Source organism: Mixophyes fleayi, chromosome 2 (genome assembly GCF_038048845.1).
Source record: "Mixophyes fleayi isolate aMixFle1 chromosome 2, aMixFle1.hap1, whole genome shotgun sequence".
In the NCBI taxonomy this organism is placed as follows: domain Eukaryota; kingdom Metazoa; phylum Chordata; class Amphibia; order Anura; family Limnodynastidae; genus Mixophyes; species Mixophyes fleayi.
In genome coordinates, this window is record NC_134403.1 from 49453934 (window position 1) to 49475545 (window position 21612).

Below are 21612 nucleotides of genomic sequence, written 5' to 3' on the forward strand. Positions count from 1 at the left end.
ATGTATTCAGTGGACACTAGAGTGACACAACCTAACAGCTATGTTTTATGACAGGAAAAAGAGATTTTATGGTCTGTTTATAGAGATTCATGCCTGCCACTGGCAGTACTTTGGGTGTGAATTCATAAATGAAAGATATAAACTAGCAGCTATTTATTGTTAGGTATTCTCTTTCGTATGAATCACTGATACCTGATGTGCTTTCTGGAAGCATGTGGCCAGAAGAAAGGCCCATTCTTCTCAGTGATAACTCAGCTTTACTTATCTGTGCCGTAGATTTACTAAAGTCTGAGGTGTAGATTTAGTAAAACATCTAAAAATTAAAAGTGGAGGTGTTGCAACCAATCAGATTCTAGTTATAATTTATCTATAACATTCTATAAAATGATAGCTAGAATCTGATTGGTTGCTACGGGCTTTTAGTACTTTTCTAGTACTGGTTAGAAAACATCACATTTTTTTTGTTAGTGAACCGTGAACTTTTATTGTACTTATGCATGTATACTGCAGTCTGCTCTGTGCGTCTACAGCAAGTACTCGTTTAGCGTACTTCTACCCAGAAACATATCAAGATATGCTTTATTTGAATACGGGCGGACATGCGCACAAGTTAACACACACAACTGCAACTTACGTGCAAGTTGTGTGAGGACTTGAATCAGACCCGCTGTCAGAATACTGAGAATGTTGAAAATTGATGCTATAATTATGTTTGATGCTACAGCTGGTAACTTTTCTTAAAGGATATATCCTTTTTTTATTTTTAAAAAGAACCGGCTCTGCCCTCTCCCCCATGCACACAATCACAGCCCCTCCTAAACACTCTATTCTGCTGCCATTTTAGTGAAACTACACATACATCATAGTTGCCTACTCTCCTGGAATGTCCGGGAGATTCTGAATTTTTGGGAGTTTTCCTGTACAACCCGGGAAAGCAGGACAAGCTCCCCGCATCCTGCCCTCTTCATTGGGGACGTGGGTGAGGGCAAGGCTAAATGCGACATCATGACCTCCCCGCCTGCTGCGATAGGCCGAAATTGGTAATGTTTAGCAGGGGGCAGGGCCTAACAACCCAATTCACGTGATCACGCCCCCATGACGGAGCCCCCTCCTGGAGACAATTCTGCCAAATTTAGCAAACATGACATACATTACATAACATGAACTAGGCCTACTGACGAATGATAATCAATCTCCTGTTGACAGACCCATGTTTTGTACATAGACTGTTAATACAATAAATCTTGAAAAGATAAACCACCATTACTAAACCTTATATCCAACTGATAACAAATCAGTAACTTGATGTTCCTCCATGGACAAGGTTCATCATGTTAGTCTATTTAACTTTATAATATTATAGTTAAGCGGAGTTCCTTGTGTTAATTTTCTCTGTGACGATATCTGACAATGGGGAAGTGGACGTATAAAAAACATCAGACATGAGTCATTGTTGATATATGTCTTTGCAATCATCTGTTTAATTATTTCATGAGTATACTGACTCACTGTACTTGATGTATTTCGTATCCTGTATATCCACAATGTCATTATTCTTGTTTTTTCTTTCGCAATCTATCTAAGTATTGCAACTATAATTGCTGTGTTTCTAAATAAAGATTTTTGTTTGTTTGCAGGGTTTGATCTAATAACAGTCATAGACAACATTAATAATTATTACTTTTTGTGTGATTCTGCAGATAAATAGATTGAGTGATTTGGGAATCAACCTATAAAATCACTAGTTTTCCAAACTTATAATGGAAAAAGCAGGTCAAACATTATCATTCATGCCCGATTCAACTCAATTTTGTTTTTACAAGTGCAAATACCTCCATTGAAAAGAATGGATGCACTACCCCAATACTAACCGAAGAGCTAGTTATAGAATAGTCTGACATTTGGAAAGATTTCTGGAGTTGTCAGGTGAATTCCAAATGATCCTGCTTTTCCCCCATGTCCCCAGGGTGCCCCTGAAGAGATAACTGCCTATAGGTTCAGACATCGATAGAGACTCAAAAGTCTTTAATTCTGTGGTTAAATCATTTGCTGACACTTTGATCATGCTTAATATAATGGTAGTGAAAGCTCTAAAACTTCAGCACAATAGCATAAAGTGTCAACAAACAAATAAATCGCTTTGTTAAAAAGACTTCTGATTCTCTAGTGATGTGATAATAAACCAATTAATACTTCTGGGACACTCTAGGGTTCCAAATGTCAGACTATTCCATAACCAGCCCGTTTAGCTTTAATGGGAAAACACCATAAACGGAAATTCTCCCATTCATTTCAATGTTCCCATTCATTTCAACAGGGTGGAAACATTGAAATGAATGGCCACACTGAAATAAATGGGAAAAGCAACAAGCTTATTTTAAACATGGCTGGTGAATTCCCCTATTTTCACTAAAAGCCACTGCTTCATGGATTAGAAAATAGTGAAAAAATAATTAAATTATGAAAACTTCATAATTGACCTTTAGTAGTTCCTGCCTTGTAGGCCTGTCCAACAATTATTTTGTAATGAAATATTTAAATATTATTTATTGGTTTATATAGATTATTTACCACTTTTGTTGTGTCCAATCTCGTCGTCTTACTGTTTTTATTGGTCCAATTATTGTCCTAAATAGTATGCTGTCGTTTTTATTTTGCAAGTAGAAAATTGGGTTTAGTTTAATAAAAAGATGTTGCATTTGTGTACATATCAGTTCTCTTGATATAATATATATATATATATATATATATATATATATATATATATATATATATACATATATATATACATACACACACACATACACAATTTATATATACTTATATATTCTTTACTTATATGTTTTTTTATATATATATATATATATATATATATATATATATAATATGTATGCTATTTTAATTATCCTCAGACTCTTGCCTGCACTGTTCATTTTCCTTTGTTTAAATATCACAAAGTTGCCACAGAGTAGGACATTCTTGCATTCACTTTGTTCCAGGTATTTCCATATGCATCCACTATCTGTACATGTAATTTCAATTCATTCTTTTTACCTATACTGAAAAAATGGTATATAACATCCAACAGCATAGTACCTTACCTAACATCATGGTGACTGTTGTTTTGGCAAAGGCGGTCATCACAATCCCTCCAAACCAAGACGCTATTCCGATGAAGACAATGTAAGGGTCTTTCATGCAACGAGTAAAGAAGAAAACACCAAGGAAACTGCCCACAAAACATAACGTGGATAAGGACGACCCCCATCCAATAAGAACTGGATCCCAGCAGAGAGGAGAGTCCAGCTCGTAGAGAGTAAAGAGACTTATCGCTCCAATATTTGCAAACAAGTATGACATAAATGCAAACAGTAGGAGGCTCACGGCAACCCGCTTCTTGCATGATGAATGCTTAAAAAGTCGATAAACTCCAGAAAACAGTTCCACAAACCCTTCCTTGCTCAGCACATGTTGCTGAAATTCTGATCTTTCCACAGTTTCTTCCAGTATCAAGATGATATACAAAATGTTGATAATGTGCAGAGAAGCTGGAATGGCAAAGGACCATTTAAATCCTAATCCTCTGATAGTGTACCCTGATGCGATCCCTGCAAAGCCACTAGACACCCCTAGGACCATGTCCAGAAAAGCTATGCGGACGTTTTTTGTCCGGACCTCCTTAGCTATGTCTGCTATATAAGAAAAGCAGCCTCCAATTATTGTGGCAAAGCCTCCCAGGAATCCACTGATCACAGCTGACAGGTATAAGATCTCAAGTGGCAAGTCAAAGAAGGAAGCTGCGGAGTATCCAGCGATAGTCACTAAGCCACCTATGGAGGGTAGTAATAAAGATGCTTTGCGTCCATGCTGATCACCATAAGATACCAGTATTAATGCCATTAGAAGACTTGGAATAAGTGAGCTTAAATCAAGTGTTGTAGAGAAAATAGATGCTCGCCTTTGAACCTCCTAAGGGAAAATAAAACAAATAATGGATTAGTGACTTTTAAAGCCCAACCTGCTACAAGTTTAGAACTACTTCCTTCATTCATCATTATTATAATCCTTTATTTATAAGGTGCCACAAGGTTTCAGCAGCGCCGCACAGAATACAAACAGTAGACTATACAGGGTGAAACAATTCAGAATAATAAATGAATAATACCAAGACTTCAGAAACTCCAAGCATGCCTACTGAGTGATGTTGGAGCAGAAAAATAGGTATAAAGACAGGAGGTAAGATGGTCCTACTCGTAAGAGCTTACATCCTAAAGTTAGGGCAGACAGACAGCAGGGACAATGGGGAGCCAGTGGAGAGGCTCTAGTTGCAGAGGAGCAAGAAGGAGACGACAGAGGAAGAGAAAGATGAGGAGATCAAGCATGGAGATGGTTAGATAGATGGCTGGTAGGTTTGAGAAACTGATGAGTTTGAAGGTGCACAGATTAGGGGACAGTCAGATAGAGAGTGGGAGGTCGTTCAAATGGAGGGGGCAGCCCCGGAGAAATCTTGGATTCTGGAGTGGTATAAGGTGATCAGAGTGGAGAAGAGGCGACAGTCATTGGCTGATCGCAGGGAATGGGAGGGAGTGGGAATGGAAAATAGGTTGGAGATGTATGGGGCAGTGGAGTAGGAGAGGGCCTTTTATGTTAGGGTGAGGAGTTTGAAAAGGATTCTGTAGGGGAAGGGGAGCCAGTGTAAGGCAAGGCCGAGTGGGGGAGGCAGAAGAGAATCAAGGGGGGGGGGGGGGCGAGGTGGGAGCAGGGAAGCACGGTGAGTAGAAGGTTACAGTAATCAAGACAGGAAATGATGAGTGCATGGATAATGGTTTTGATGGCGTCCTAAGAAAAGAAGGGCCAGATGAGAGCAATGTTACTTAGTTGAAACAGACGGGATTGAACAAGAGAGTATTCATCTCAACTTTTCTGTATTTCTCCTAAAACAATTCTCAGTTTGCTTAATTTATGCCTTAAAATAATCATTACAGTGAGAAAACATCAATACTGTATTTCTTATATTTCACTTGCAGGTTTAAAAAAGTTTATCGCATGTGTAGTAATGCGGCTAAACATGCACTTTCCCAGAAAAGTGGAACTGGAAGGTGCAAAGTGGATCACATTGAAAGCACAGGGATGAGACCAGATCTCCGTGACCTGTGAGGAAGCCAAGAGTTCAAGGCCTTCTGAAGGGAGTCAAAGGTTGTGCGTAAATTATAGAAAACAAATGTACCTTCACTCATCTACCGCATTTAAATAATCCCATGCCACAAAATGAAATCTTTTTTTGCACTTTAGTACAAAGGTAAGCACACTCATGCTCCTACTCTGCCCTTAGTAATGAAAGTGCCCCAATATGCCCAACTCCTCCCATTGGCCCCTGGAACCTTTGGCACCCCGCAAATGCCATCTTGGCCCGCAGAGCCTTGTGCTAGGCCTGGTTGTGCAAATTTAGGCCATGATGTCACAAAGAGGATTTGCAACAGTTTTTCATTTTTTTGCAGTTCATAAACAACCTATTTTATCTGTTTCATTTTAAAAGTGCAATATATAAATATCAGCCAGCATACCACTGTAGATACTCCAGTTGATATGCAGCTTCACAATACTGTTTTCATAGCATAAAATAGCAACGGAGTCGCTTGGTATTATGTTTCAAACTTTCACCCAGCAAATAAACAGCAATGATGCACATAGTGCACAAAGGTAGAATTACCCTTTACCTTTTGGCAATAACAGACCCGATGGTGTATATTTTGTAAATTTAATTCCTTTCTGATTCTTTAGCGTTGGTTAAATACATTCTCCTGTAGAGTAACAAATTGTATATGTGCCTAAGGCAGGAATGAACAAATCCAGGTCACCATGGCAACTAGAAACCTGTGCTCTGGCGGAAGTCCTGCGTTCTGCGCGCTCAGCCATTGTACTAAAGCAAGCTCAAGGATGGAGGCCCTATGTTAGGTGCATCAGAGCTGTGAGAGCAAAATGCTGGGTACTGATTCTGACATTTAGCATTTACAGATTTGTGATCAGCATTGTAAACTGCTATTATTACCATGGTCAAAGTCACACTAGTTGAAAATTCAGGTGACATCACATTTGGGCTTCAATAGATATGCAAAAGCAGCTATGGCCGCATTAATAGTATTAGCAATTTACCTTGACCTACATATGCCGAGAGCCAAGTACACTTGGGCAGGGAGTTTTTTTTTCTTTTTATGAGCGCAGAATCTGGTGTAATGCCACCTTTGCAAGGATCCACAAGCCAATGTAATGCTGCCTTTTGAGGAAATGCTGGCTAGTCTAATGCCATCTTTGTGGGTGCAGGCAGACCAGTGCGATGCCGCATTTGCGCGCCCAGACTCTGGTATGTAATGCTTTTGTGAGGACATAGGACACAGGCCATAGGCTGATATGTAATTATTTTGTCTGGATACATGCTAGTGTGTAAATGCTGCCAATGTGCTTGGCTCTCTATCCCAAGAATTTGATGTATCTTGCAATTATTGTTGGCTCCTAACTTTTGTTTATATTTGTGATGCTTTCACTGTAGCGAGATAAATCCCATTGGTGTTGGGGCAGATGATGTGGTAGTGGGGGCCAGACGTATGTAGAGTAAAGCATGCAATCCCTGACCCCTGATGTGCACAGCCAATATAAACGGGTACAAGTAGATACAATCTCGATTATATCTAACCAATTTAAAAAGATAGTAAAGAAATTGTATTTACAAAATAGATCTTATGCTCACAGTATGTGCACAAATATAGTGCCTCTAACCTCACTACTAGACATTATTAATTATACTAATTATCATTATTATTATTGATTATACTGCAACATTTGAATTACTGAGCTAGAATACCATGAAAACTTGAAGTGTTCACATCTTACATCCTATCTGTATCTGATGACTGCAGACACTCAGACTTCTCACTTATGTTGTCCCTCCTCATGGGTGGTAGGCTGGTCAAGGATCCCTCAGGGGCAGATCTAGATTTTATTAAGCGGGTGGGAAGGGGGTGATTTAGTTCCCTGACCCCTCTCACTACTAGGAGGCAGTAGGATGCTGCCCTGCCACTCTGATTGGCCACTCTGATCGTCAGACAAGCACATAAGTAAAGTGTGTAGCCGCTGGCAACCCACCCCTGCCGGGTTGAGGAAGAGGGATCGCTTCCTCTATGGATCCACACTGAGATCCCTCCCCACTGCTATCTGTATTAGACACCAATGCTGCCTGATTACCATTGTTACAGGCATTTTTTGACACCCTGACCCATCAATAACAGTTTTTTTCAGAAGAGACCATCCTGAAAAATGTGTTTGTTTTCGGCCAGGGTTTCAAAGGGTAGTCAGGACATCCATCCATTGTTGGCACTCCTCTGATTCCCACTCTATGCAAGAACACAAGCCTAAACAATGGATATCTGTGGTGTTCTTGTTGTCTATATGACATTAACAGTGGGGCCGTAGACATGCACATATCTAGTGCTTATAGGAAGCCAGGGCATAGTGAGGACAGGGAAGTCCTTAGCTGGACGAAACCCTAGATTTCTGGAAAGTGTACTCTTTGTGGAGAAAACAATGACCACGCTACTGAATGTGGTGAGCTATGCATGCAGACTTACTAGCGCCATCATAAAAACAAGAAAAAAGGTCTTATAACAAGACTAAATTTATACATTTACCGCTTAATATTAACATTAAACGAATAAAGATATAATAAATATATATATAAAGTTATTTTAATCAGTTCCTTCTATTAGCTGACAGTCAAACCGGAATTTCCAGCAAAAGCAGAAGGGCCATTACAAAGAAAGATTTATAATTAATCTCCTATATTCTTCTTATATTTCAGTATCCACAGCTTCACAGCACAGTAAACACTTATCAGTATCAGTGCAGCTTTCAGATTAACACTCCCATCTGCTAATCCTAGGGAACCTTCATAACTAGCGATTATACAACATGTCACGTGACTTTATAATGCATCATAATTATATTAACTGTCCATTTACAGGACAACCTGACTTTGCTAGAACGTGGGGGTCTTTAAATATACCCACAAGGTGACATAGACTTTTACTACCCTCGGAACAGTTGTTTAGCACATGTTATAACATATTATCAGGGAATAATCACAGGAGAATCTGGGTCTGGGAGACAGACATCTCACCTATTGAAGTCTGCAATCTCCATGGCTCACGCACAATAAGTTATGTTTTACGTGAAGTGACCTTTGATTTTCCACATTAGGATGATACTAATGCATTAGCTTGTACTAGCATTTACATTTTACGAAATACATTACATTTTTGGTTTCATTTTGTGCTCTTCAACCATCTATTTATATAATCAGGTAGAGTTGATTATTTTCCACTTTATTATTTTGCACATAAGTAAAATACCGGCTGTTTTTCTATCTAGCACACAAATACTTGATAGCTGTATGTTTACACTGAAATTTCAAGTTGATCTAGAACACGCTCTACCCCAATTATAAATCTGTCCCCACATTTTAAATCCCCCCCCCCCCCCTCCAATGCAACATGGTTTTGTCTAGGTGCAAAGTTACTCCTTTTTTATGCTTTGCTCTCCTTAATGACTCCGCCCTATATGTATTTATTGTGATCATTTTGAAATATTGACATTATATGAAGGAGTCTAGCGCCTGTCTATTTACCCACTTATTATTTGTATGTAAACTAATTTGCACCCCTTACATAGTAACATGGTTTGTCCAGGAGAAAACTTACTCCTTTTTTTTTTTTACTTAACTTTCCTTAATGAATGGGCTCTAACTGAAAATTCGATGCATTCAAATAAAAGCTTATTGTGTTAAACAATGGCAAATACCTTAACTCTGCGCTTGGTGTCTCCCGCCACTGACAGATTTCTCCCTCTGTCTTATCCATCATCATTATTATTTCCTTAGACATAATCATTTGAGCGGCTATTTTAGAATATGTTATAAGATATATGTTCTTACCTATTGTGCATTAATTATCAATGTGTTGAAAGCAATGTTTAAAGCTTAGGAACCTTATATAAAATAAAATACTGAATAAAAGATAGGTTTGCATGCTCTTACCTTTTGACGTATATAGTTGGGATTACTTTGATTTGTCTCACAAGTGGATGTGGTGTCATTGTATACGACAGTGGTATTAAACTCTTCTTCCCACAGCTTGTGATAAACATACTGCTGCATTAATGGGAGGCCAACAAAACTTGCAAAGCAGTAAACTGCCATCACCGGCTCCACCAGCCGTAGCTTCCCCATTTTTATTCCCTTTTCAGTGTTACTAAGTCACTGGAGAACAATCACAATCCGTTATCCATCGTCCCTGCAAAGAAAAGACAGTCAATGCATTTTCCAATAATAAACGCATTTTAAACGAGTTTTAAGAAAAAATAGTCCGATTACTGTGAAAGTACCGGATAACGTAACCTTCATGGTTTTCTGATGAGCTGAAAAGTTCCTGAATATCTGGAATGAATTTCATTTTATGGGATGTCAAAACTTTTCAGATGATTTAAATATCATTAAATATGATTTTAATTATCATTTTACAACACCAACATCAAACGACAGCACTAAACTATCATTCACTCGTATATACACAAGACCCACATTACCTGGAGAGCTCTACACATAAGACTGCATCACAGCTCAGTCGCTGATGTTAAGTGTAGCAATTAAATCTTGTTTTAGTGATTTTTAATCTGAACCCATTGCAATATAGAGACTATCCTACATACATGACTACATGAGAAACAGCCCTACATCATTCCCGAACAGCTGCTCACCCATAGCATCAATGAACACCCTTGCAAATGACTTTAGTAACACAAAGCCATGCTTGTCTGTGTAATAGTGTCGTTTTGCACTGGGCTGCCTAGTTATAAATGACCTCCCAAGTAAAAGTGGAATTTTATGGTGTAAACCTACAGCCGGATGCCAGGATGTTGGGTTAATTAATGAATATTGTCTCTACAATCCTAATCTACTCCTGATCCCTCTAAAGTTCTATGTAGGGCTTCAATGAGACGACTGAATGTTCGTTGCGTAGCCACAATTATAACGCTGTGAAACCACATTAGAATGTCTTACAGAGAAGCAGTTGCGTCTATCCACTGCTCCCGACGTGGTTTAAAACTGGGCGGATTGTACTGTCATTCCCGAATGAGCCATTATGACAAGCTACTTACTGCACCCCCCCCCCCCCCCCCTCCATCTTTTTCTGGCTTATGTGTTATGTTTCTGTATGGTGTTTTCTTTTTTTTTTTATATGTATAAGTTAGCAATGTTGATTTGGTAACTTTTTATTATTATTGATTTTATCCAATATACAATGTTGTGTCTGTTTTGTCTTCTCTTAAATATATATTTCAAGTTAAAAAAAAAAAACTGGGCAGATTGGCAGATATTTCATCCTGGTCAGCCAGCATATCACCCTAGCAGGGATTCTCACTGAAGCCCAAAGGGTAAATTTATCAAGCTGTGAGTTTCCGGCGGGTTTGAAAAAGTGGAGGTGTTGCCTATAGCAACCAATCAGATTCTAGCTTTCATTTATTCAGTACATTCTATAAAATGTCAGCTAGAATCTGATTGGTTACTATAAGCAACATCTCCACTTTTCAAGCCCGCCAGAAACATCCAGCTTGATACATTTACCCCCAAGTGTGAGAGGAGGCAGGGAGGGTCATTTAGGAAAGTGACCCTTTAATTACTGTGCAATAAAAGCGCTTTCCTAGCAGGTGAAAAAATAGGGAACAGCTAGTTCAATGGACTCTATTACAAACGCAAGCAGTGCTGAAAATAGGACTATAATGAGATCGTATTGAGATTAATAGAAAGATCAGCTGCTATAACAAACTGCAACATAGCAGTGGTGCTTGGGAGTAAGCCGAATCGCAGTAGGAGGAGCAGCCATCATGGAGAGGGAGTGTTTATTCCGGACAAGCCTCTGTGCTAAAATGAAGGAACTTTATTATGTCACTTGGGACTCGAAGTTAAAAGGTGCAATTTTTTTCTAATGGTAATTCATTTAAACCTACTTCTTCATGAGTACAAATTAGCTGTTATTATATTACGCTTATTAGACCTGATTCATTAAGGATAATAAAATTTTAAAACACATGAGTAACTTTCAACCTTGGCAAAACCATGTAGCATTGGAGGGGGAGGTAAATTTAAAATGTAAGGACAGATTTATAATTGGGGTAGGGCTTGTCCTAGATCAACTTTTAAAGTCAGTGTAAAAATAAAGCTATCAAGTATTTGCATCCTACATGAAAAAACAGCCAGTATTTTCATTATGTGCAAAATAATAAACTCAGTTGCACCCCTTGCATTGCAACATGGTTTTGCCAAGGTTCAAAGTTAATATTTTTTTTTTTACATAGTAACAAAGTAACATAGTTGATGAGGTTAAAAAAAAAAGACACCAGTCCATCAAGTTTGCTTTACTTTCCTCAATGATTCAAGCCCATTAAGTTTAAATTTCATCTAGTGTGTCTGTGTGTTAGAGCATTTAGACTGTAAGCTCTATTGGGGCAGGGACTGATGTGAGTGAGTTCTCTGTACAGCGCTGCGGAATTAGTGGCGCTATATAAAATAAATGATGATGATGATGATGAAATAGAATATTACAATAAATAGAGATGCTCCAAATGGAACAATAACATCTAAACATAATGAACCATTATGGAGCATAACAAAGAGAAAATGTAGCATAAATAAAGGCCATCATGATAAGCCTACAACAACAATGCACAATGAGCAAAACATCAAAACTATATATTGGAAAACAAGATGAGGGTAGATTTAGTAAAACTTTTAAAAAGGAAATGTGGAGGTGTTGCCCATAGCAACCAATAAGATTCCAGACATCGTTTTCTAGAGTGTACTACATAAATGATAGCTAGAACCTGATTGGTTGCTATGGGCAACACCTCTACTTTTCCTTTTTCAAAGTTATATTAAATCTATCCCATGCTGTTGATGTGATTGACAACCAGCTATATAGGCACAGCGATATAGAGGATATCCAGAGGAGATCGTTTTTAGGCTACTAACAAGATAAAAGCATTAGGGGTATATTTAAGAAAGCACGGTAGTGCACTATCATGCACTTACTGTGTAAATTAGGCCACGATGTGCTCTCCGCAAATTTATTAAAGGTGCATCGCAGCAGATATCATTGATATCTGCTGCTTTGCACTCCTGATCGTTTTTGCGAGCAGTCACTATTCAACAGAATGGTGACTCCTCCTGGCCGCAATCTAACAAGTCCCGAAAAAATGTTTTTTTCGGGAACTTGTTGTGTTAATGTAGGCCAGCTGAGGCTGGCGTACATCATCCGAAATGCTGGTAAAACTTCTGTTCTTCGTTATGTCCAGCTCTGCTCCAGAGAGCAGAGCTGGACAGCGCATGTGCAGGGAGTGATCTTGTGATCCCTCCAAGTCACAGCCTCAAGCTCTCCGGACGGCACATGCGCAGTAGCATGAAGAAGAGAAAGTACACCGAAGAGGAGGAGATCGGGAGACAGCGCGACCGGAGAGGCAGTGGTGAGTATGGTTTTTTTTTATCACAGAAACAGCAGTTTTTCGGAACTGCTGTTTCTGTGATCCATTTTTCATAAATTTGAGAAATACATCAATCCTTATCCATGCGATAAGGATTGATAAGTATTTCTCGTTTTGCCCGATAAATGATAAATGTGCCCCTTAGAGAGAAAATCATTGTTAGAATAAAACTATAAAAAAAACAAAAACGAAAAAGTAATTTATCCAATTTATTACGGGGTTTAGTTGTAATGAGAAATATATTTGTACAGTCTTGAAGCATCACTGGGATATCTTATTAATGTAGCTGCTGGACAATCTACTCCCCCAAAAACACGATTTGATAACAAGCTAGCAATTTTAAAGGCATAATGGCAATTTAATATGCAGAAAAATAATTATAGGGATGAATTAAATTTTCTTTTAAAATGAAGGAGGGGTATTTAAAAATACAACCACTGTAACACAGATAAATTTACTAATGGTAACAATCAATGTTTTACAGGCAGTAATAAAAACTGAGATGTTCAGATTAAATATCTGACAAACTAACAACATCAGTTATTTATTTACTAGGATGTATCTGTGGGTTACAGGATACGGGAAAAAACAAGCGTCCTACACACAGTATGGTAATATACTCCGATAAAAAGTCATCCACAAAAATAGTGTGTTTAAATCCATACGCTGAGTTGCACACATCACCCACTTACCTGGATATGGAATTCGAAATTTGGGACTCATTAAGTATTCCAGATAAAGCTGTTTACCTTCATTTCATGTATTTGCAATTTTTAAAGTATATGAAATTTTAGAAGTGTGCTGTTATTTTTATGCGTTCTGCTATGTGCAGTGACTCATGCTGCACTATATATATATTGCTTATCTGTTACATATACTGTGTGTGTGTGTATAATATATATATATATATATATATATATATATATATATAAAAAGTGAAACTAAGATATAGCAAAGTGGAACTCAAACACTTATCACAAATGAAGTTAGATCATTACAATTGTTTTTTAAACAATAAGGAAGTGCTAGAACTTGTTCCTGCGTTTCATCACTAATACAGCCGTGCATATACCTATATGAAGAAAAATGTATCTCTCCTCGACCTCAGGCTATCAACATCACTACCATAAAAAGCCGAAAAATCTCCCAAGACATCAAATCATATTACATATACACACTGATGTATTTGTATGATATATATATATATATATATATATATATATATATATATATATATATATATGTATGTATATACATGAAATAATACATACACACATGTAATTGTACACACACACATTCCTCTCGAATAAATAGATTAGGTCCTCTGAGGGATTTTTATCATAGTATGTCTCGAATAAAGTAAGACTGAAACTCACTTTTAGTACTGACAAGCACTGAGTGCTGGCCTATATTTTATATATATATATATATATATATATATATATATATATATATACACACACACACGTTATATATATATATATATATATATATATATATCTCTGATGACTGATGTCAAATAGAGGAGACTGGAGACTCCTCGCCACCTGTTACTAGGGAACATGACACAAGTACACAGACAACACCATGAGCCAGTCATTGTACTTACTGGTAGTGTTAGTAGATTATGCCCGGTGGGATACTGCGGCGTTACCCGGCTGTCATGTGCGGTCTCCGGGGATAACTCTGCACCATACAGCGACTGTCAGAATAGTACAGTACATAGCTGTACAGTTAATCTCTGCCCATCCCCTGCTCTCATTGGTGCACTGCAATCCCCGCCTACTCTACTCACCCCAGCCGGTGAATTGTGTTCATTGGACATTCCCAGTGTCACTTAGAGTAGTCCCGCCCACCGAGTGCTTTGTTTTCGGTTTGTTCCTGTTGACAGACATGATGTAGATTGTAGATGATATGACAGGAATAGATGTCTGTGCTGTGACTACAGTGATGTGCTATCACTGTACGTACGTGCTTTATTATCTCTGTACGGACGTGTTATCACTGTACGGATGTGCTATCACTGTACGGATATACTATCACTGTACGGACGTGCTATACTATCACTGTACGGATGTGCTATCACTGTACGGATATACTATCACTGTACGGATGTGCTATACTATCACTGTACGGACGTTCTATACTAACACTGTACGGATATACTATCACTGTACGGACGTTCTATACTATCACTGTACGGACGTGCTATGCTATCACTGTACGGTACGGACGTGCTATACTATCACTGTACGGATATACTATCACTACGTACGTGCTATACTATCACTGTACGGACGTGCTATACTATCACTGTACGGATATACTATCACTGTACGGACGTGCTATACTATTACTGTACGGATGTGCTATGCGCTGACTATGGGGGCGGGGACTATAGAAAGACGAAGAGCGGAACATATAGGAAGAGTCAGATAATAGAGGAGAAGCACGTTAATCACTTACTGGACTAGTGAAACAATAATATTTATTCCAACAGAACATGGCTATACCATTATTTTCTAATACAGTAGGTACAGTGTAAACGTGTTAGTGAGCAGAGCATGGTCAATTGTGTAGTTGGTTTTAAAGGAATTTATATAAGTTACACATATTAAAGATTGAAATTATGTAAAAAAAAAAAAAGTAATTGACAAGCAGGGCTTGGTTAAGGTTTCTGGCTGCCCTAGGCTAATACATCCGCCCCCCCAAATCATTAAAGGAAAATTCAGGAGTATAATCCAACGAACAGATTTAGGCAGCTTGTTCTTAAAGCTTTGTTGTCATTTAGCTGTCTTCTGGAAAGTTGGGTCTTGTTTTGAAAATGTTTAAACATTGCTAACTCTCAATGATTCAGCTCTTTAGAGAGCATCCTCCTGAACACCACACAGTACAGAGATCATGCCCCCCTCCAGCCATTTCCTCAACCACCAGCAGCCAATTCATGACCCTCAGCAAATTCATCACACCCCAGTTCATGACTCCCCTGGAAATTTTATAACCCACTTTCCAAGCTATTGCATCCCGCCCACACATACCTTCCACTTGCCAGTTTATAACAGTGAAAAGGATGTATGCATAAATGTGGCCAATTCATGACTCTTTTCCCCCCAGCCATTAGATCACTGTGCTCCTTATCACACTGCCCCCTCAACACACTGTGCTCCCTTGCAGTGCACATTGCCCCCACTTGCAGCACACACTGCCCCCCCTTGCAGCACACATTGTCCTCCTCCCAAGTCTTGTTTTAAATCTGCAGTCACATCGTACTGTGCAGGCGCGCACGCAGGTGGTGGGGTGGGGGGGGTTGGGGGGTTCAGTTCCCTGGAAAACCCTCCCCCCCCCCGCCTCCAAGGATGACAAAAAAGCATGTATTAACATGCAAAACGCCTACCCAGTGTACAGCAATGCGGACGCTTATCCGACAGTGTCGCAGGTGCTGTATATTCTTGCACTGCCAAAATGGAGCAGCTCCTCCAAGGAACAGACAGCCAGTGCTGTGCCGGCTGTTAGATGAGGTGAGAGAGTTTGATGCGCGGGAAGTGTGTGATGCATGGGGGACGAGAAGGGTATGATGCTTTAGTGTGATGCATGGGAGGGGAGTGTGTTGCAAGGGGGGAGTGTGTGATGCAGGGGCACAGAGTGGCATGAGGGGCACAGTGTATATATAATGTATATACACATTTTATATATATATATATACACACATATATATATATATATATATATATATATATATATATATATATATATATAATGTGTGTGTATATAAATATATATATATACAATAATAGGGCTGGCAGTGTTCTTCAAAATCTGCAATCACATTGCACTGTGCCATAGCTCACCCAGAAATAGGAGAGGTTGCAGTGTTTAGCGCTGAAACAGAAATTCAAATAATAGGGCTGGCAGTGTTCTTAAAAATCTGCAATCACATTGCACTGTGCCATAGCTCACCCAGAAATAGGAGAGGTTGCAGTGTTTAGCGCTGAAACAGAAATTCAAATAATAGGGCTGGCAGTGTTCTTAAAAGTCTCCAGTGACATTCTACTGTGCCATAGCTCACACAGAAACAGGAGGGGTGACATTGTTGGTGTCACTCTCAAGTCTCAGTCATGATGATACTATTCTCTCTATCTCATGTGCTAAAGCCTATGTTCAAGCGCGTAGTGGTTTCAAGTCAGGGAAACAAAAATGTAAATAAAAAGCTTGTACATTTTTAAAGAAAAAAACACCTCTCTTATAAAGGTGAAAGTTTACTGTAGAAAAACATAAAATTGCCAACATGCCATTCTACCCAAAATATTACTAAGCATACCAGCATCAGCTAGCTCCCTACTCTCGACTAGATCTCAGCACCTACAATCTACACTGTCATATTAACCCTCATCCTCAAACAATACTAATTCATCCCTGCTGGAATCCACCATCACAGAAGTCTGTGTACTTTGATGTAATTGCCGGTAATGGCCTTCCTCATTGAATTTGTAGTTCATTTTTCGGCAGAGCTGTCACGATTTTTGTGATATTCTTTTAGACCAGACCAAATGTCAAAATATTGTGCTGACTCATCTGCATCACCACTGGGTGTCTTGGGAAAGCTAAGTTTTTTCCTAGCAGCAGTTTCCAGAGAAACTGAAGAAGGAAATGTCATGTACCACTTGAGCTGTCAGCTTGCTTACAAGGAGCTCATTGCATCTCTTGAGATCCGGGTTAGTTCAAAAGAAAGAGAAGACATAGCTCTTAAACCTAGGATCAATCACAGTTGCCAAAATGTAATGATCCGATTTCAAAATGTTGATAACTCTTGGATCCTGGCGAAGCGAATAAAGTACTTAATCTACAAGTCCAACATAGTTAATTGAATTGATTTGTTTCATGTCCTCCTTCAATTTCTCTAGCTGCTTTTCAAAAAATCTAATTAGGGTAATCACTTGACTCAAGCTAATAGTGTCTGGACTCTCTTCACAGGTGACTACTTTGAGTGGTTTCAACACCTTATACAACATGGAAAGTATTCTCCACTGCGCTGGACTAACGTACATTCCCCTTAAATTCTATTCTTCTTGCAGCTGCTGCATTCTCCTACATGCTGTTATGCTGTTGCAGAATGCCGAAAATGGCCCTAAATATTACGGGACACAGACAGCATCTCCTGCATGTCACTGTTATTTTTAAAAAAGTTCTGTTTCACCAAATTGATTGTGTGAGCAAAATAGGGAATGTGATGGAATTCCTCCCGCTCTTATGCTCTAACAATATTAGTGACGTTAACAGAAATCACATACCCTCAGGAGAGTCCAAGCAGAATAAGCCATGTTGCAATGACTTCCCTTAGTTTTTCAAACAGTTTGTCAGCGGTATGCTTCTTAGTGAAGCAGATGATACATAAAGTAGCCTGCCTCTGAAAGATCTGGCGTTGTTTGTTAAATGCTGCTGAAGGCGATTTACCAACCCAGTGAGCTGTCATAGTCATATCTTTATTTTTCCCAGTTCCGCTTGTCCCCATATATGTGGTTAAGTGTACAGTGGGTAGAATGGCATTTTGTAGCCCAATAATTTTCTTTTTTTGTAACCCCCTGATACAGGTGAGGAATTGCTTGTCTAGTAAAATGGTGTTGAGAAGGAATTTGGTAACGGGGACACAGGACCTCAATTAACAGTCTTATTCCTGCTGCATTAATGGTGGATATTGGACGCAGATCTAATGCTAGTATAGTCACCATGGTGCCTGTGATCTGCTGTGCGATTGGTTGACAGTTGCCATACTTGTTTCCTTTTGCAAAGAATTGTTCAACAGTGAATTGTTGTAAACTACTAGTAGTCTTCTTCCTGGTCTGCTTCTGGGTTGAAGATCCACCCCCAGCAGGAGGAGCAGCAGCAGTGGGCCTAACACTCAAGGATTCTTCTGGGGAGTCCTTGATAGGGGAGGAGTCATCTTGCCTTAGAAACTTGGATGCAGGACTAACGCCGATCACTTGTGAGGATATTGATGATGAAGATGTTGGGGGTGTAGATTGCAGGTGCTGGGATCTAGCTAAGAGAAGGGAGGTAGATGATTCTGAGCTGCTTGTTGTTATTTTTTAGCATCTCGCTTCAATTGGCGTAACATGGATGAGGTTCCTAGATGGTTAAGATCCCTACCTCTACCTCTACTGACTGTGGCTTTACAATGCTACAAATGGCTAGACAACTGTTGTCAGGATTTGTTTGTTGGAATCAATGGCAAAAAATACAAATTTGTAAAAAAAAATGTTAAATGCTACCCGCGCTGAGCCCCCCAGGTCCCAGCACCCCAGGCTGCAGCCTGATCAGCCTATTGGTGGATCAGGCATTGTAGACAAGGCTGGTGCTGGGTTGAGCTGCCTTGGGTTGGCGCATGCGGTGTAATGCCCTCTTCGAGGCTTCACTGCACATGTACAGAAGAGGCTTCATTGCGCTTGCGCACATCTATCCCCTCGCTTGCTCCGATGCCCTCGCTCTGTGGACGGCAGAATGGTGGAGTTGAAATCTAGAACGGGATCCACCGTCTTCGCAAACAGGCTGATGGTTCACCACCGAAGTGTGGCGCTGTCACGGGCACTAGGAGTCTTTACCCAGGGATCACCAGATGGTAGGCTTACCAGAGCAATGTAGATGGTAATAGGGTACTCTGGTAGCTGGGTGATCACGGAACATGAAATGATGACCGATGAGATGCTCAGGAAAGTCTATGACTAGCAACACTGGTAATACTGAGGTAATGATACACAAGGAACTGTATGGACAAGGACACGTGAAGGTAGTCAGTGGTCTGCGATAGCAAGTTGTACCACTGCTATAGTGAGGAGGAATGTCCAACAGAAACAAGGAGGTGATGAGAGTCAGCGGTCTGCGGGTAGCAAGTTGTACCGCTGTTATGTGAGAGGATAATGGAACAGGTGATACCGGAAACAGGGATCAGTGGTCTGACATCAGCAAGTTGTACCACTGAATATATATGTGAGGAGGTGCACAGGGGAAGACTGCAACACAGGATATACACAGGCACCTTATACACAATCCACAGTGATATGCACAATATAGATATATATATGGAGATAAATGACTGAGCAGGTCTGCAATCTAGAAAGTCTCTTGAAGTAGTCCAGCACAATGATAACACAGTCAATGATGGCAATAGACTCAGCAGATAGCAGACTCCAGAGAGAACCAAACACAGTCCAGCAAGATATGCAACACACAGCACAGTCAATGAGAAGTATGCATACCGTGGTTCAGCAGTAGCAGTCAGATGGGATTGCAGCGGTACCTGAGCGGCTGGAGGCCGACTGGATAGGAAGTCCCTGGATAGGTGAAGCAGCGGTCTAGCAGGTGCAGCGCACAGGTGAGTAGACCGACAAGGACACGAATCCACAGGAGTCAGCAACAGGTGGAACTGGACTTATAGGAAACCCAGGAGAATGGAGATGATCCAGCAGAGGGTAGTAGAAGAGATACAAATCCAATGCTGACAGGAGGGTAGAGACCAGTGGAACACGTGAAGGCGTGGAGAGTGGATCAGCAGGAGATGGACGATAGTGCTGACCACAGCGGCAGGACTCAGCGGCACACGGAGGTAACCAGTAGCAACCACAGGGACCAACAGCGATGGGAAACAGGAGTGCAGCGCAGGGCAGGAGCTGTAGATCACGAAGAGTAGCAGATGGTAATGAAAAGCGGCAGTCTCGAGGAAGTCACAGCAAAGATGAGATGAGAGTGTAGTGCACGGAGGCAGCGGGTAGTAATCAGCTGGCAGTCGCGATGTTGAACACAGGCGAGTTGCAAGCAGGAGACTGTAGTGCACAGAGGCAGCGGATAGCAATCAGCTGGCAGTCACGATGTTGAACACAGGCGAGTTGCAAGCAGGAGACTGTAGTGCACAGAGGCAGCGGATAGTAGTCAGCTGGCAGTCACGATGTTGAACACAGGCGAGTTGCAAGCCGGAGACTATAGTGCACAGAGGCAGCGGATAATAGTCAGCTGGCAGTCACGATGTTGAACACAGGCAAGTTGCAAGCAGGAGACTGTAGTGCACAGAGGCAGCGGATAGTAGTCAGCTGGCAGTCACGATGTTGAACACAGGCAAGTTGCAAGCAGGAGACTGTAGTGCACAGAGGCAGCGGATAGTAGTCAGCTGGCAGTCTTGATGAGAAGCAGGTGAGTGAGGTAAAAGCTGGAGTGCACGGAGGCAGCGGATAGCAATGAGCAAACAGTAATGATGATACAGTTGATGGTAGAAGTGGTATGGAACCACAGAAATAGAAGTGGTTAGGAAACCACAGGAATCAGCAGCGCTGAATACACGAGTAATACAGAAACACCTTCAGAGACTCATGAGGAATGAGACTCCAAGATCAGGCAACGTGGTGTTGACCACAGGTGCTTAATATAGGGAGGTTGCCTGATCTGCCAATTAAGTTAAAGGAGTATACACTGAAGTATAGAAAAGGGCTGCGCATGCGCAGACCCTCAGGATGGTGGACGGCCACGGTTCCTAAATGTCCGGGAAGAGGCACTCACGGTCCGGTGAGTGACAGTACCCCCCCTTTTAAAGGTGGGCACAGAACGCCTGGAACCGGGCTTGTCCGGATTTTTGGAGTAAAACTTCTTCAAAAGGGCAGGAGCATTAAGATCTTCAGCTTTGATCCAAGAGCGCTCCTCAGGACCAAAGCCCTTCCAATGAACGAGGAAATGGAGGACTCCTCGCGAAATCTTTGCATCTAGTACCTCGGTAATCTCAAAATCCTCCTCCTGATGAACTTGAACTGGCTGCGGAGCTGAGGGAGGAGTTGAAAAACGGTTGATAATAAGAGGTTTGAGCAAAGATACATGGAAGGCATTAGAAATCCGAAGACTCTTAGGAAGAAGGAGTTTCACACATACTGGATTGATAACTTGAATGATCCTATATGGACCAATAAAACGAGGGGCGAATTTCATGGATGGAACCTTCAAACGAATATTTTTTGTGGATAACCAGACACGATCTCCAATTTTTAGTGGTGG

General features: G+C 40.5%; 1 protein-coding gene across 1 annotated transcript in view; it reads right to left on the bottom strand.

The window, feature by feature from the left end:
* The window catches only part of SLC46A3 (solute carrier family 46 member 3), a 511104-nt gene extending 496772 nt beyond the window's left edge, over window positions 1–14332 (bottom strand). Inside the window, exons 1-3 of the mRNA XM_075198944.1 lie at window positions 14195–14332; window positions 9086–9341; window positions 3102–3969 (exon numbers count right to left, since the gene is read on the bottom strand). Of these exons, the coding sequence (XP_075055045.1) occupies window positions 3102–3969; window positions 9086–9277 (1060 nt within the window). The 5' untranslated portion in view covers window positions 9278–9341; window positions 14195–14332. The remainder of the gene's footprint in view (window positions 1–3101; window positions 3970–9085; window positions 9342–14194) is intronic.
* Between the last annotated feature and the right edge of the window lie 7280 nt (window positions 14333–21612).